The 13,382-nt window shown below is 38.9% G+C and overlaps 1 protein-coding gene across 1 annotated transcript in view; it reads left to right on the forward strand.

Annotated features, from left to right (window-relative positions):
* The window catches only part of LOC124590899 (ubiquitin-like-conjugating enzyme ATG3), an 84,161-nt gene that overhangs the window by 42,183 nt on the left and 28,596 nt on the right, over positions 1 to 13,382 (forward strand). The window contains 1 exon segment of the mRNA XM_047131683.1: positions 7,083 to 7,292. Within this exon segment, the coding sequence (XP_046987639.1) occupies positions 7,083 to 7,292 (210 nt within the window).

Below are 13,382 nucleotides of genomic sequence, written 5' to 3' on the forward strand. Positions count from 1 at the left end.
AGAATTTGAAAGAGAGTATTCCAGTCAACATTGTCAAAAGCTTTCTCCAAGTCTACAAATGCTAGGAACGTAGGTTTGCCTTTCCTTAATCTAGCTTCTAAGATAAGTCGTAGGGTCAGTATTGCCTCATGTGTTCCAACATTTCTTCAGAATCCAAACTGATTTTCCCTGAGATCGGCTTCTACCAGTTTTTCCATTCGTCTGTAAAGAATTCGCATTAGTATTTTGCAGCCATGACTTACTAAACTTACGGTTTGGTAATTTTCACATCTGTCAACACCTGCTTTCTTTGGGATTGGAATTATTATGTTCTTCTTGAAGCCTGAGGGTATTTCGCCTGTCTCGTACATCTTGCTCACCAGATGGTAGAGTTTTGTCAGGACTGGCTCTCCCAAGGCCATCAGTAGTTCTAATGGAATGTTGTCTACTCCCGGGGCCTTGTTCCAACTTAGGTCTTTCAGGGCTCTGTCAAACTCTTCACACAGTTTCATATCTTCCATTTCATCTCCATCTACATCCTCTTCCATTTCCATAATATTGTCCTCAAGTACATCGCCCTTGTATAGACCCTCTATATACTCCTTCCACCTTTCTGCTTTCCCTTCTTTGCTTAGAACTGGGTTTCCACCTGAGCTCTTGATATTCATACAAGTGACTCTCTTTTCTCCAAAGGTCTCTTTAATTTTCCTGTAGGCAGTATCTATCTTACCCCCAGTGATATATGCCTCTACATCATTACATTTGTCCTCTAGCCACGCCTGCTTAGCCATTTTGCACTTCCTGTTGATCTCATTTTTGAGACGTTTGTATTCCTTTTTGCTTGCTTCATTTACTGCATTTTCATATTTTCCCCTTTCATCAATTAAATTCAATATATCTTCTGTTACCCAAAGATTTCTACCAGCCCTCGTCTTTTTACCTACTTGATCCTCTGTTGCCTTCACTATTGCATCTCTCAGAGATACCCACTCTTCTTCTACTTATTTCTTTCCCCCATGCTTGTCAATTGTTCCCTAATGCTCTCCCAGAAACTCTCTACAACCTCTGGTTCTTTCAGTTTACCCAGGGCCCATCTCCTTAAATTTCCACCTTTTTGCAGTTTCTTCAGTTATAATCTACAGTTCATAACCAATAGATTGTGGCCAGAGTCCACATCTGCCCCTGGAAATGTCTTACAATTTAAAACCTGGTTCCTGAGTCTCTCTTACCATTATATAATATATCTGAAACCTTCTAGTGTGTCCAGGCCTCTTCCATGTATATAACCTTCTTTCATGATTCTTGAACCAAGTGTTAGCTATGATTAACGTATGCTCTGTGCAAAATTCTACCAGGTGGCTTCCTGTTTCATTCCTTACCCCCATTCCATATTCACCTACTATGTTTCCTTTTTCTTCTTTTTCCTACTATCGAATTCCAGTCACCCATAACTATTAAATTTTTGTCTCCTTTCACTAATTGAATAATTTCTTTTATCTCATCATACATTTCATCAATCTCTTTGTCATCTGCAGAGCTAGTCAGCATATAAACTTGTACTACTATGGTAGGCATGGGCTTCGTATCTGTCTTGGCCACAATAATACGTTCACTATGCTGTTTGTAGTAGCTTACCCGCACTCCTATTTTTTTATTCATTATTAAACCTACTCCTGCATTACCCCTATTTGATTTTGTATTTATGACCTTGTATTCACCTGACCAGAAGTGTTGTTCCTCCTGCCACCGAACGTCACTAATTCCCACTTTATCTAACTTTAACTTTTCTATTTCTGTTTTTAAATTTTCTAACCTACCTGCCCGATTAAGGGATCTGACATTCCTCGCTCCAATCTGTAGAATGCCAGTTTTCTTTCTCCTGATAACGACGTCCTCCTTAGTAGTCCCCGCCCAGAGATGTGAATGGGGGACTATTTTACCTCAGGAATATTTTAACCAGGATGCCATCATCATTCAACCATACAGTAATGCTGCATGACCTCGGGAAAAATTACGGCTGAGATAAAAATCCGAAAATGTGAAAAAAAATATTTCTATTCCATTTCCCCTTAAGGATAATACTTAATACGTTCAACCCTGGCTTGGTTCAGAAAATAATATACATTTCTTATTTGCAGTGTGAGACTAATCTCTACCATTCCCCCCTTTTTCAATCATAAATTTAACACTACAAGTACTCATTAATTTCTCTAGAAATGTGCTGCTTGAAACTCCCTTGCTACCTCTCCTCCAATGAAAGGCTTCTTGCTTGCTCCTGGGGCTGCTCAACCCTCGCTGCCTCGGTTCGCAGTGCAACAGCTACTGTACATTGTTGGCTCCTTTATGCTATACTGCGCCATATTACTAAACTTTTCAGAAAAATTTTTCTATCGATGTAACATAACAGTTACAACTTGTACAGAATAAATACTTGCTTGAATTATCCACATTGCCCCTGACAGTTATGACATAAGACAGAAGTGTGTGAAGTTATGCAGTGGATGCCAATAATTCCTTCTGCTGATCGACAAAATGAGAGATTTTTAAGTACAAAACTGACGGAACTGAGCTTTGTGGCTATCTTGTCCAAGTGCTACTTTTATATCATGTATTATTCATTTTGCTGCTTAGGAATATCTCACACTGAGCTTCATTTAGTACATTCCCATTGGTCTTTCGTTCTAGTACTCCTAAGTCATTTTTATTTAAGAACGTAGGCTTCTGCGGCCGGTGTCATAGTGATTAAAATTCTTCTGGGTATTATGCGGCATCATTGCTAAAAACTAACAACAATAATAAACTAAAACCGACGTTTCGGCCGAAATGTCGGTTTTAGTTTATTATTGTTGTTAGTTTTTAGCAATGATGCAGCATAATACCCAGAAGAATTTTAATCATCATTTTTATTTATTTGTAATTCCATAATATTAGATTCTGTAATACTATAGGTAAGGTGTACACTGTGAACCAGTTGCAAGCAAGCCTGTTCCATTATTCTCCTGGCTATATCTGGTATACATGTGGAGATTAAGTAAGTGACTTCCATCCAGTACAGATAATGATGGCCGTTGTAGATACCAAAGCCTTAGTTTATGACCAAAGGAAATTCTTCCCACAACTATTGAAATCTTATGATAAACCACCGAAACATTCGAGCAAAATGTGGCTCCTTTGAAGGTGTGCATCTTGAAACTGGAATCAGTACCGTGAGGCAGTTGTGGCAACAATGATGACCAAAACACAAACAGCAGTTAAAACCACTAGAAAGATTTATATGTTTATAAAATAAACTAGATAGTGGGTCAGTAGTGTCACATCTCAAAGAGAATTTGAAACATTTAGCTTTAGGCAGGAGCAAGAGAGGAACTGTGACTTAAACTTAAAACAATAGCTGACCTAACATTGGACAGATATGTACCTAGTAGAATAGCTTATGATGGAACGGAAGCTTTCATTTTATAGTCCATGTAAGATGTTGGAACGACCAATACTTGAGTATTGCTCCACTGTTTGGCATCCGTATCAAGTAGGTATGACAACATATATTGAAATAATTCATTATTTCCAACATAATGAGTCTTCCTGCCAGTTGCCTCAGTTGTCATATGTATAGAGTTCACGAGCATTGATTCATGTAAAATATGATAGCAGTGTTAAATATGCCACATACAGTACTTACTTGCATGTTTCATAGATCATTTGGGCTATTCTGCTGTCGAAATGATGGGGGACGAAATAAGGGAGGCCATATGTTCAAGTGAGTAATGTTAACATTAGTGAACATATAACTTTTTAGTCCTAACCATGCAACTGCATGTTAAAACTACTGTTTTTACAGGCTGTCATTTTTCAAATAAAAATTAGTCCATGGAGTAGAATGAATTGTCCAGGAGAAATGATTTGAGGTTAGATTTAAAACTTACTTTGCTGCTTGTCAGACTTTTATATTATTGGGCAACTGATCAGAAATTATTGTTGTTACAACTTTCTGAGCCACTGACGGCACTTTAATAATAGGTAATAAAGGCAATTTTTTCATGTAGTGCTGTAGGTATAGATGTCACTATATTATGGATTATTTATGACCAATTTCATTAGGGAATATATGTATTATGATTGTACAGTTAAAATACCCAACTCCTTGAGGAGTTGGCTACATGATGAGTTTGGGCAAATACCACATGTTATTCTTACTGCTAACTTTTGTGCAATCAATACTTTCTTTCTAAGTGATGAATTACCCAAAAATTATTCCACATGAGATTGTTAAGTGGAAATATGAAAATATGTCAGGAGTTTCATTTGTGTGTTCCCAAGTCAAGCAATTACACAAAGAGCAAGAGTGGCTAACTACATTATTTGAGTAGCTCAGTAACTTGCTTCTTTTTACACTCAAAAATATGGAGCATTCTACTCTGTTTACTGAATCAGTTCGTGTGCTACACCAATTATTGGTATGACTGTTTGTTGTACAGAACTGTATATAGTGTAATGGAAGGAAACATTCCACGTGGGAAAAATTATATATAAAAACAAAGATGAGGTGACTTACCGAACAAAAGCGCTGGCAGGTCGATAGACACACAAACAAACACAAACATACACACAAAATTCAAGCTTTCGCAACAAACTGTTGCCTCATCAGGAAAGAGGGAAGGAGAGGGGAAGACGAAAGGAAGTGGGTTTTAAGGGAGAGGGTAAGGAGTCATTCCAATCCCGGGAGCGGAAAGACTTACCTTAGGGGGAAAAAAGGACAGGTATACACTCGCACACACGCACATATCCATCCACACATACAGACACAAGCTTGTGTTGTTCACAAGCCAATTGGTGACAGAAGTGCATGTGTTGGCCACCCTCCATCCCCCCCCCCCCCCCTTTCCACCCCCCACCCAATTTTTGTGATTTTGGCTTGGAGCATGCGGTACCCATACACCCGATTTTTGTACCTTCTCCACGGCATGTAAATGCTGCGTGATGGTGGAATGATCACAGTTCTCAAAAGTACACTGATGTGGATTAATGCATTTAAACAATCTTCATTACACCCCAAAGGTCTCCCTGAATGTGGACGATCACTAATGTCAAAATGATTCTCCTCAAAAATGGTGTAAATGTTTCTGGCTTCCTCGACTGCGTCTTCTCGCCATTGATCTCAGACAGAAGAATATGTCAAAATATTCAGGTATCTCCATTTGCCATTCCATTTTCTAGTATCCCCAGCTTCACTCACTATCTCCAGATGACAATATGTAAAGTCAAGTAGCAACAGTGAACTAGGAATAAAAAATGATGGTCAAAATATAAACCCATAGAAACTAGAATACCAATGCTTCTAGGTTCTGATCTACATGAAAAGCTGGACTTTGCACCCAACTTTCTCATATGCTGTGACTCCTTTTTCCACGTTCACTCTAGATGAAAATGATGCTAGTCTGTAATCCCTTATATACTAATGGATGTGATGATGTGTATATACACCAGATATTTTTTAGGTTTTGACATGTGCTGAAGCACAGTTTTGCAGTTTACATGACTGTGAACCCCATTTGTGAGATGTTAAGTAATGAGAAAATAGAAGGAAAGAAATTCTTATGCATAAATTAAGAAAAGAGAACATGTCAGTCATTGACTAGGAGATTGGTTTGTTAACATGTTGACTGCCATGTGCTCAACAGTGGTCACATGCCCCACTACGTTCAGTACAGTGTGTAGTTCAGTACTATGCATTACCTTGTGTTTCTTGATCGAGTTGACACTGGCAGCCAGGAAATCTATTACAATTTCTTATTCACAGTTTTGAACTTTTTTTTACGTCATCAAAAGATATGCTGTACTGAACCGAGTGGAGTGTGTACCTATAGGTGGACGGACAGCATCAGGCGCAAACCTCTGCCATGTTGTCCATTTGTCTCATGGCAGTCAGTGTGCTAGGTATGATAATATTTAGAGATGCATCCATGCTTTCTGCCAACACATATATATTTCACATGCGTACTACAAACAATTTACAATAAATTCACACATTATAGAATAATTTGTCCGCTATGAAATTTACAATATTACAATGCTAATTTAATTAAAATACGTGGAACATTATATACAGTATAATAAAATATTATTCAGTCTCTGCTTCGTATCTCATTCTTCCAGAAGTCCTCATATGCCCTCACTGTTTCGCTGTATGCCATCAGGTCTTGGGCCGTGCACGCTCTTGGATGGTTTACTTGCGGACATCGAAGCAGGTGGTTCATGGTCTGTATGTTCCTACACGGACACAAAGCACTTTCACTAATACCCCACTTGTGCAGATTTCTGTTACATCTGCCCATTCCTGAATGCATCCTGTTCAGGGTTTTCCATCTCTCCTACTCAAGTTCCAAACCTGGTGGCACCACTTCCTCAGAATCGTGAGTAGATTCTTGTTGTTCCTGCCACAGTCTTTTTCTAGAAGTTTGTGGTGGATCTGTGAATGGTTCGGTTGAGTGGAGAAAACTACTTCTTGACTTAAGGCATTTTACTACCATTCGCTACCCATGTAGCGGATGACATTGATCTTGAACCTGTTTTGTTTGTTTAATTCTGCTCTCTACTCAACGTCGGACATTTTGTGGAGCAATTCCTGATAATGAGTGTAGGTGTTCTACTCTTGTTGGCTTAAGACATCCACTAATATGTCTACACATCTGGTTCACGACAGTGTCCGGTTTGTTTGTGTGACGTGACCGCTCCCAGACAGGACTTGCAAACTCCGCAGCAGAGTAACAGAGTGCCATTGTAGTGGTATGTAAAACTTATGGATTAGCTCCCCATATTGATGTTGTTAGCTTGCCAAGTTAGTTATTCCGTGATTGGACTTTTGCCCTGCTCTTCTCAATGTGCCACTTGAATGACAGTGTCCTATCAAGAGTAACTCCCGAGTACACTGGGAAAGGGCAGTGTGTTAATCTTGTGTCATTAGCCATGTCTGAAAGATGGTGATTTAATGACTGAAGCCATGATTTTTGTTACATTGTTCTTTACACAGAAATTCCACTTATTTCATTTAACAAAGACTGTTGGTGTAATGAGCTCAGTTTGTGAGAATTTTTATTTTTATTTAGACAGAGTCTGCTGCTTTAGAACTAACAGCCAGTGGAAAAACATCAAAACCCATTTCTAATCCAAGTGGCAATAGCAATGGTAGTGCTGATGGTGGTGGTGGTGGTGGTGGTGATGGCGACGATGATGATGATGATGATGATGATGACGACGAAGAACCAGTTGATATGGAGGAATTTGAAGAGAGTGGCTTACTGGATGAGGAGGATCAGGTAAATAATAAATTTATTAGAAATGGAAGTATACTATTTATTGCATCTCTCTCTCTCTCTCTCTCTCTCTCTCTCACTCACACACACACACACACACACACACACACACACATACGCGTGCACACACGTGTGCGCGCACTGTAGATGATAGATTGATTGTAGATCATAAAATACATATTGATGCATTCATTTGTGCTTTGGAAACAAAATACAACAAATATGGATAAAATTTCAAGTAAAAAACGTTCTAAAGTAGAAAAAACTACACTTGGCTATTGGAACTTGTATGCTCCTTTATGTCCTCCCAAGGGTTGGAGTTGCTCTCAACTTCTGATCTTGTGACCTCTCCTTTTTATTTAAATTTTATCTGACCCATTCGTCTTTCCTTCCTGAGGAACAAACATACAAGTTCCAGAAGCTACTTTCAAGTGTTTCTGTCAGCAAGTGCTTGGATTTTCTCCCTTGGAAGTAAATATTATCAAGTTCATTAGCAGGTTACCAGCCTTCTTTGCTCTGTGTAAGTGATTAGTGAAATTTCTTTCTACACAAGTCCTGCAACAGCTCCAGTAAACAGTAAGGGAAGTAAAGGCAGTTTGTGTATTGATTCAATGCACCCAGAGCTTGTCATGATCAAATTACTGGAAACTACTCTGTTATCGAAATGGCATGTTTTTTCTGTCCTGCATTGATATTAAATGTTATCTTGGATACTGCATAGTTAAAGAAAAACCTGCTTTTCTAAATTTCTCAGAATTTGCTAAGTAAGTTTATTCAAATATGTCTACAGTACATTCTCTCTGTTTTGCCTGTGATGTAATATGGCCACTTGTCATCCATTCTAAACAGACATCTTGAATTGAGATTACATTTTCAATAAAAATGGCCATGATATTATATGAGGGAGGATCGATTGGAAAGTAAAGTACAGTAATTTTTTTTCTTCCCTAGATTGCAGCTGGAATGTTGAAATATCACGACAATATAGTTTGAAGTTTGCACTACAGAGAGAGTTGGGTTTTTCCCCCTCCATGTGGACCTCTAGTGAGAGAAATCTGAACTACGAAACAAACATGGTACGCATGTTACTATCATCAGCTTGTTAAGAGCAGTGAAATGTAGTTCAATATTTGTGGGCCAAAGGGCATAAATTGAATGAAGTTCAAAGAGACATATGTGGTGTGTATGTGGGACAGCAACAGGGGCCAGTAAATTAATGTGTTATGCCGCAGAATGGCATCACTTTCTGAAAGGAATCATTGCTGGTGGTGAGTCGTGGGCATACCAGAACACACCTGAAACCGAGCAGGTCTCTTTGGTCTGGAAACGTGTTGGTTCTCCAGTATGAAGAAAATCATAGTGGCTCATTCTGGTACAAAAGTACTTGTGACAGTGTTCTGGGGTGTGCATGGCGTGTTATTGGTGAACTTTGCTGAACATGGCACCACTGGGAATGTTGCAGTTTACATTGAATCTGTGGTTAAGTTGTGTCATGCCCTTTGTGACAAATGCCACAACATTAATGCTGACAATGTCAAATTTCTTTACATACATGTTGCTGCTCCTGTTCATGAGAAAATCAACAAATTTGGGTGGGAGTTGCCCAGCATCCACTAAACAGTCCAGACTTTCCACTTATTTTCATCTGTTTGGTGTCATGAAGAAATTCGTAGCAGGCCAATGCTTTGCAATAGATGCGGAAGTGAAATCAGCAGTCCACAGATGGCTGTAGTCCAACCAAATGAACTTTTACGAACAGAGCATCTTGAAACTGGTACTACAATGGGAGAAATATGTTGAGAATGTTGGTGACTATGTAGAAAAGTAGGTAAAAGTTGTAAGTTTATTTTTGATTTCCTTTATTACCTATTAAACTTTTTGGTACTAAAATTATTGTATGTTACTTTCCAATCTTGTCTTGTATATCTATCACACTCCTTGGCTTTTGACTATGTAGATCAGCTCCTATATCATGTACTGCACTAATCTGCTTCTGTTTCTTAGGCAGGAAGATCGGTCTGTACATTCTAAAAGAAAATATACATGTGATTAAATTGCTACCATATTCCATGAATTTAGAGTTGCCAGTTTTGCTCATTAGTGTTCCTACGATCTCCTGTTAATGGAGTGAGTCTTTGAGTCTTCATCAGGTCCAACATGATTATTTTGTCAGTAGACAGGTATTCCAATTTGATAATTACATGAGGAAGACCCAGTCCATTGTATATACTATCCAAGTGAATCTTTTTCACAATTTTTAACTCTCCACCCATGAATCGAAAGAAAATAACAGTAACCACCGTAAAAGACCCACTTAACTAGAACTAGTGCAGACTTTTTCAATTTAAATTTCATCCACTGAATACCATACATCATTTCAGTGCTGCTGCTGCTGCTGCTGCTGTTGTTGTTGTTGTTGTTGTTGTTGTTACTGTCGTCGTGGTCTTGGTCTTGGTCTTAAGTCCGAAGACAGATTTCATGCAGCTCTCCACACTAATCTGTCCTGTGTGAGCCTCTCCATCTGTTCTAGCTGCTACTGTGTACATCCATTTGAACTTGCTTACTGTATTCGAGTTTTGTTCTTCCACTACAGTTTTTACATACCTACATGTGTGTGCAGGCATGCACACACACATGCGCTCTCTCTCTCTCTCTCTCTCTCTCTCTCTCTCTCTCCCTCTCTCCCTCTCTCATTCTCGCATAGCAAATTGACACTTCCTTGATGACTCGGGGTGTGTTCTATCAACTGCTATCTTCTTTTAGTGTAGTTGTGCCATACATTTGTGTTTCCCCCTCTATTCAGTTTAGTACTTACTTATAAGTTATTCAATCCACCCATATAATTTTCAAGATTCTTCTGCAGCACATCATCTCAAAAGCTTCTATGGAAGGCTACACTCCATAGAAATAATTTTAGGAGAAACTGCCAAGCACTTAATTTAGGTTTGATGCTGGCAAATTTCTCTTTTTTATGAATAATTTTTTTGCTATTATTAGTCTGTATTTTGTATCCTCTCTACTTTGGCCATTAGTTATTTTGCTGCCCAAATAGCAGAACTCATCTACTATTTTTAATGTCCCATTGCCTAATCTAATTCGTTCATCCCATACATTATCTTCATTTTACTTTTGTTACTATTCATCTTACAACTTCTTTTTGAGAACTGTCCATACCATTCAACTGTTCTTCCAAACACTTTGCCATCTCTGACAGAATTAAGATAGCAGCAGCAAACCTTAGACATGTTATTTCTTCTCCCTGAGCTTTGATTCTCTTTTTTAATTTCTCCTTGATTTCCTTTAGTATTTGATCAGTACATATTGAATAATGTGGAAGACAGGCTATGACCTCCTCCTCACTCCCTTCTCCACTCCAGCTTCACTTTCATGTCCTTTGGACACTTACAACTGCAGTCTGCTTTAAAATGCTTTCAAAAGTTTTCATTAAGTTTGCAAGTGTCACAAACATAAGTTTGCCTCTCTTCAGTCTCTCTCTTAAGACAAGTCATAGGATCAGTATGGCTACATGTGTTCATCAGTATTTTATAACTGTGAATTATTAAACTGGTAATTAGGTAATATTTATACCTGCCTTCTCTAGAAGAGAAATTATTATATATTTTTATTTAAGTCTGAGGATACTTTGGTTGTCTGATACATCTTATATACAAGTGGAATAGCTTTGTTTTGAGGGAATGTTGTTTACTCCAAGGACTGAGATCTTCATCTTGCAGTAATCATATCTCCCATCATATATTCAAGTGCTGTCTCTTTGCCTTTCTATAGTAATGTCTTCACATTTATCTCCATTATATAGACCTGATGAGGGTTGTTTGATAAGTCTGGTAAATTTCCATGAAAGAACAGAACATTTTTACTGTGCCTTCTTTGTTGGTGTTACTCAAAGGATCATATAAAGAATTTCAACAATGTATAGTGCACAGTTCATTGCTGACATCCATCTGAATTGGTCAGTGTGTCAACAGCAATTGAAAGTGGAGAAAACAGAGTTTTGTGCTGTTACTAAACATTTTAATGTGAAGGACTGGACTGCCATACAAATCAAAACATAACTGGATGAATTTCACATAGACTGTGCACTGTCATTGAAAACCCTTTACTTTTTGATGAATGAATTTTAAATGTGTTCAGAGAAGCACCAAGGGAGAAGTGTTTCCCATCTGCCCAATTGAGGTCACCACAAAGCATTGAGAAAATCTGTGATAGGGCAAAACAGGGCCGCCAAATAAAAATTTGTGAGATTGCTGAGACTGTAGGCATCTCAACTGAGCGAGTGCATAATATCCTTGCTACAAAGAAGCTGTGTGTGGGGTGGTTGGTCTGATTGCTCACAGTTGATCAAAAGCGCATCCAGCACAGCATTTCAACCTCGTGTCTGGTGATGTTTAATCACCGTCCAAAAGAAATTTTACACCGATTTGTGACTTAATGAAACCTGGATCCATCATTACACATCAGAGTTAAAATGGCAGTCAAAACAGTGGACAAAGGCTGGTGAAAGTGCACTAATGAAGGCAAAGACAATTTTGTCAGCTGTTAAAGGTGATGGTCACTGTTTTTTGGGATTCCCAAGGAATAATCCTCATTAGATACATGGAAAACAGCAGAACTATAACTGGACCCTACGTGCTCAATTGCTGGATCTTTTGAAACTTAAGTTGGCTAAAAAAAGACCAAGGTTGGCATGCAAAAATGTGCTATTTTATCAAGATAATGCACCATCCCAGACATCAGCAATAACAATGGTGACAGTGCATGGATTGGTTCCTTATCCACCATATTCACCAGACTTAGCCCTCTCTGATGGGATGAAAAAGCTGGAGGATTGCTGGACTTGGTTTATATCCCTCAAAGCAGACTATTTTTTCTTGTTTCTTTTTCTTAGACTTATCAAACCACCCTCATATGTAGTCTTTCCACCTTACAGCGTTCCCTTCTTTGCTCGGTACTGGCTTGCCACCTGAGTCCTTAATATTCATACATGTTGCACCTCGTTTCTGTAAAGTTTTATTTTCATACAGGCTGCAGATGCATCTATATCTTCAATAGTTGTGCACACTGCTACACTTTGCATTTCTTGTCTAGACATTTCGGCTTTGCTAGTTTGCACTTTGTGTCAGTCTCATTTTTTAGACACCTATATTCCCTTTTGACACTTTCACTTTTTATATATTTCTCATTTTCTCAATATTTTGCTCAAACATTAGGCTCACTGGATATAATATTAGACCCCAGAACAACCCACCCCCTTAGAAGAACAAAATGGCTCTGAGCACTATGGGACTTAACATCTGTGGTCATCAGTCCCCTAGAACTTAGAACTACTTAAACCTAACTAACCTAAGGACATCACACACATCCATCGCCCATGGCAGATTCAAACCTGCGACCGTAACAGTCACGCGGTTCCAGACTGAAGCGCCTAAAACCCGCACGGCCACACCGGCCGGCCTTTAGAAGAACACACTGATTGCTTTAGAGTGATGCAGATGGAGATCATTGTGACCCTCCTCTGCTGCTGTAAGTTATGGCAGTGAAGTAGTGCGTATGTGCCATCTGGTTTTGTGGAATCAGTAGAGTATGATGGGGAGATGTGGAGATGTGACAAAATGGCAGAACGGTGCTGTCATGTTTTACATGCCCATGCCCATGACCTGATTGTGAATAAAGTTAACAGTATGTTGGTATATCAACATCTACTGTCCGTGTTGACAGGGAATGGTGTAACCTCACAACCATGTAACACGGTATAAGAACAGTGGTTGTAAAAAGATCTTAGGTGACAGGTTCTGAAGACCAATGTCACACATACTTAATTTCAAATGTACAGAAATTGCTGCTGTCAGTGAATGCAGGTCCATCTCAACCAGTTTCCAAGAGAATACCAGTAATGGAACTATGTGAAATGTCATTTGGAGTCAAAAACCTCACAGCAGGCTGTGGCTCACAGAAATGGGATGAACAACAGAAAAACTGGACCCTAGCTGATTAAAAGAAGCTTAGGGTGGTCACGAGAGTCATGACTTTGCTACCTTTTAAAATGATGCAAGGTTTGAGTGCACCAGTGGCCCA

This window comes from Schistocerca americana, chromosome 2 (genome assembly GCF_021461395.2).
Source record: "Schistocerca americana isolate TAMUIC-IGC-003095 chromosome 2, iqSchAmer2.1, whole genome shotgun sequence".
NCBI classification, from domain to species: domain Eukaryota; kingdom Metazoa; phylum Arthropoda; class Insecta; order Orthoptera; family Acrididae; genus Schistocerca; species Schistocerca americana.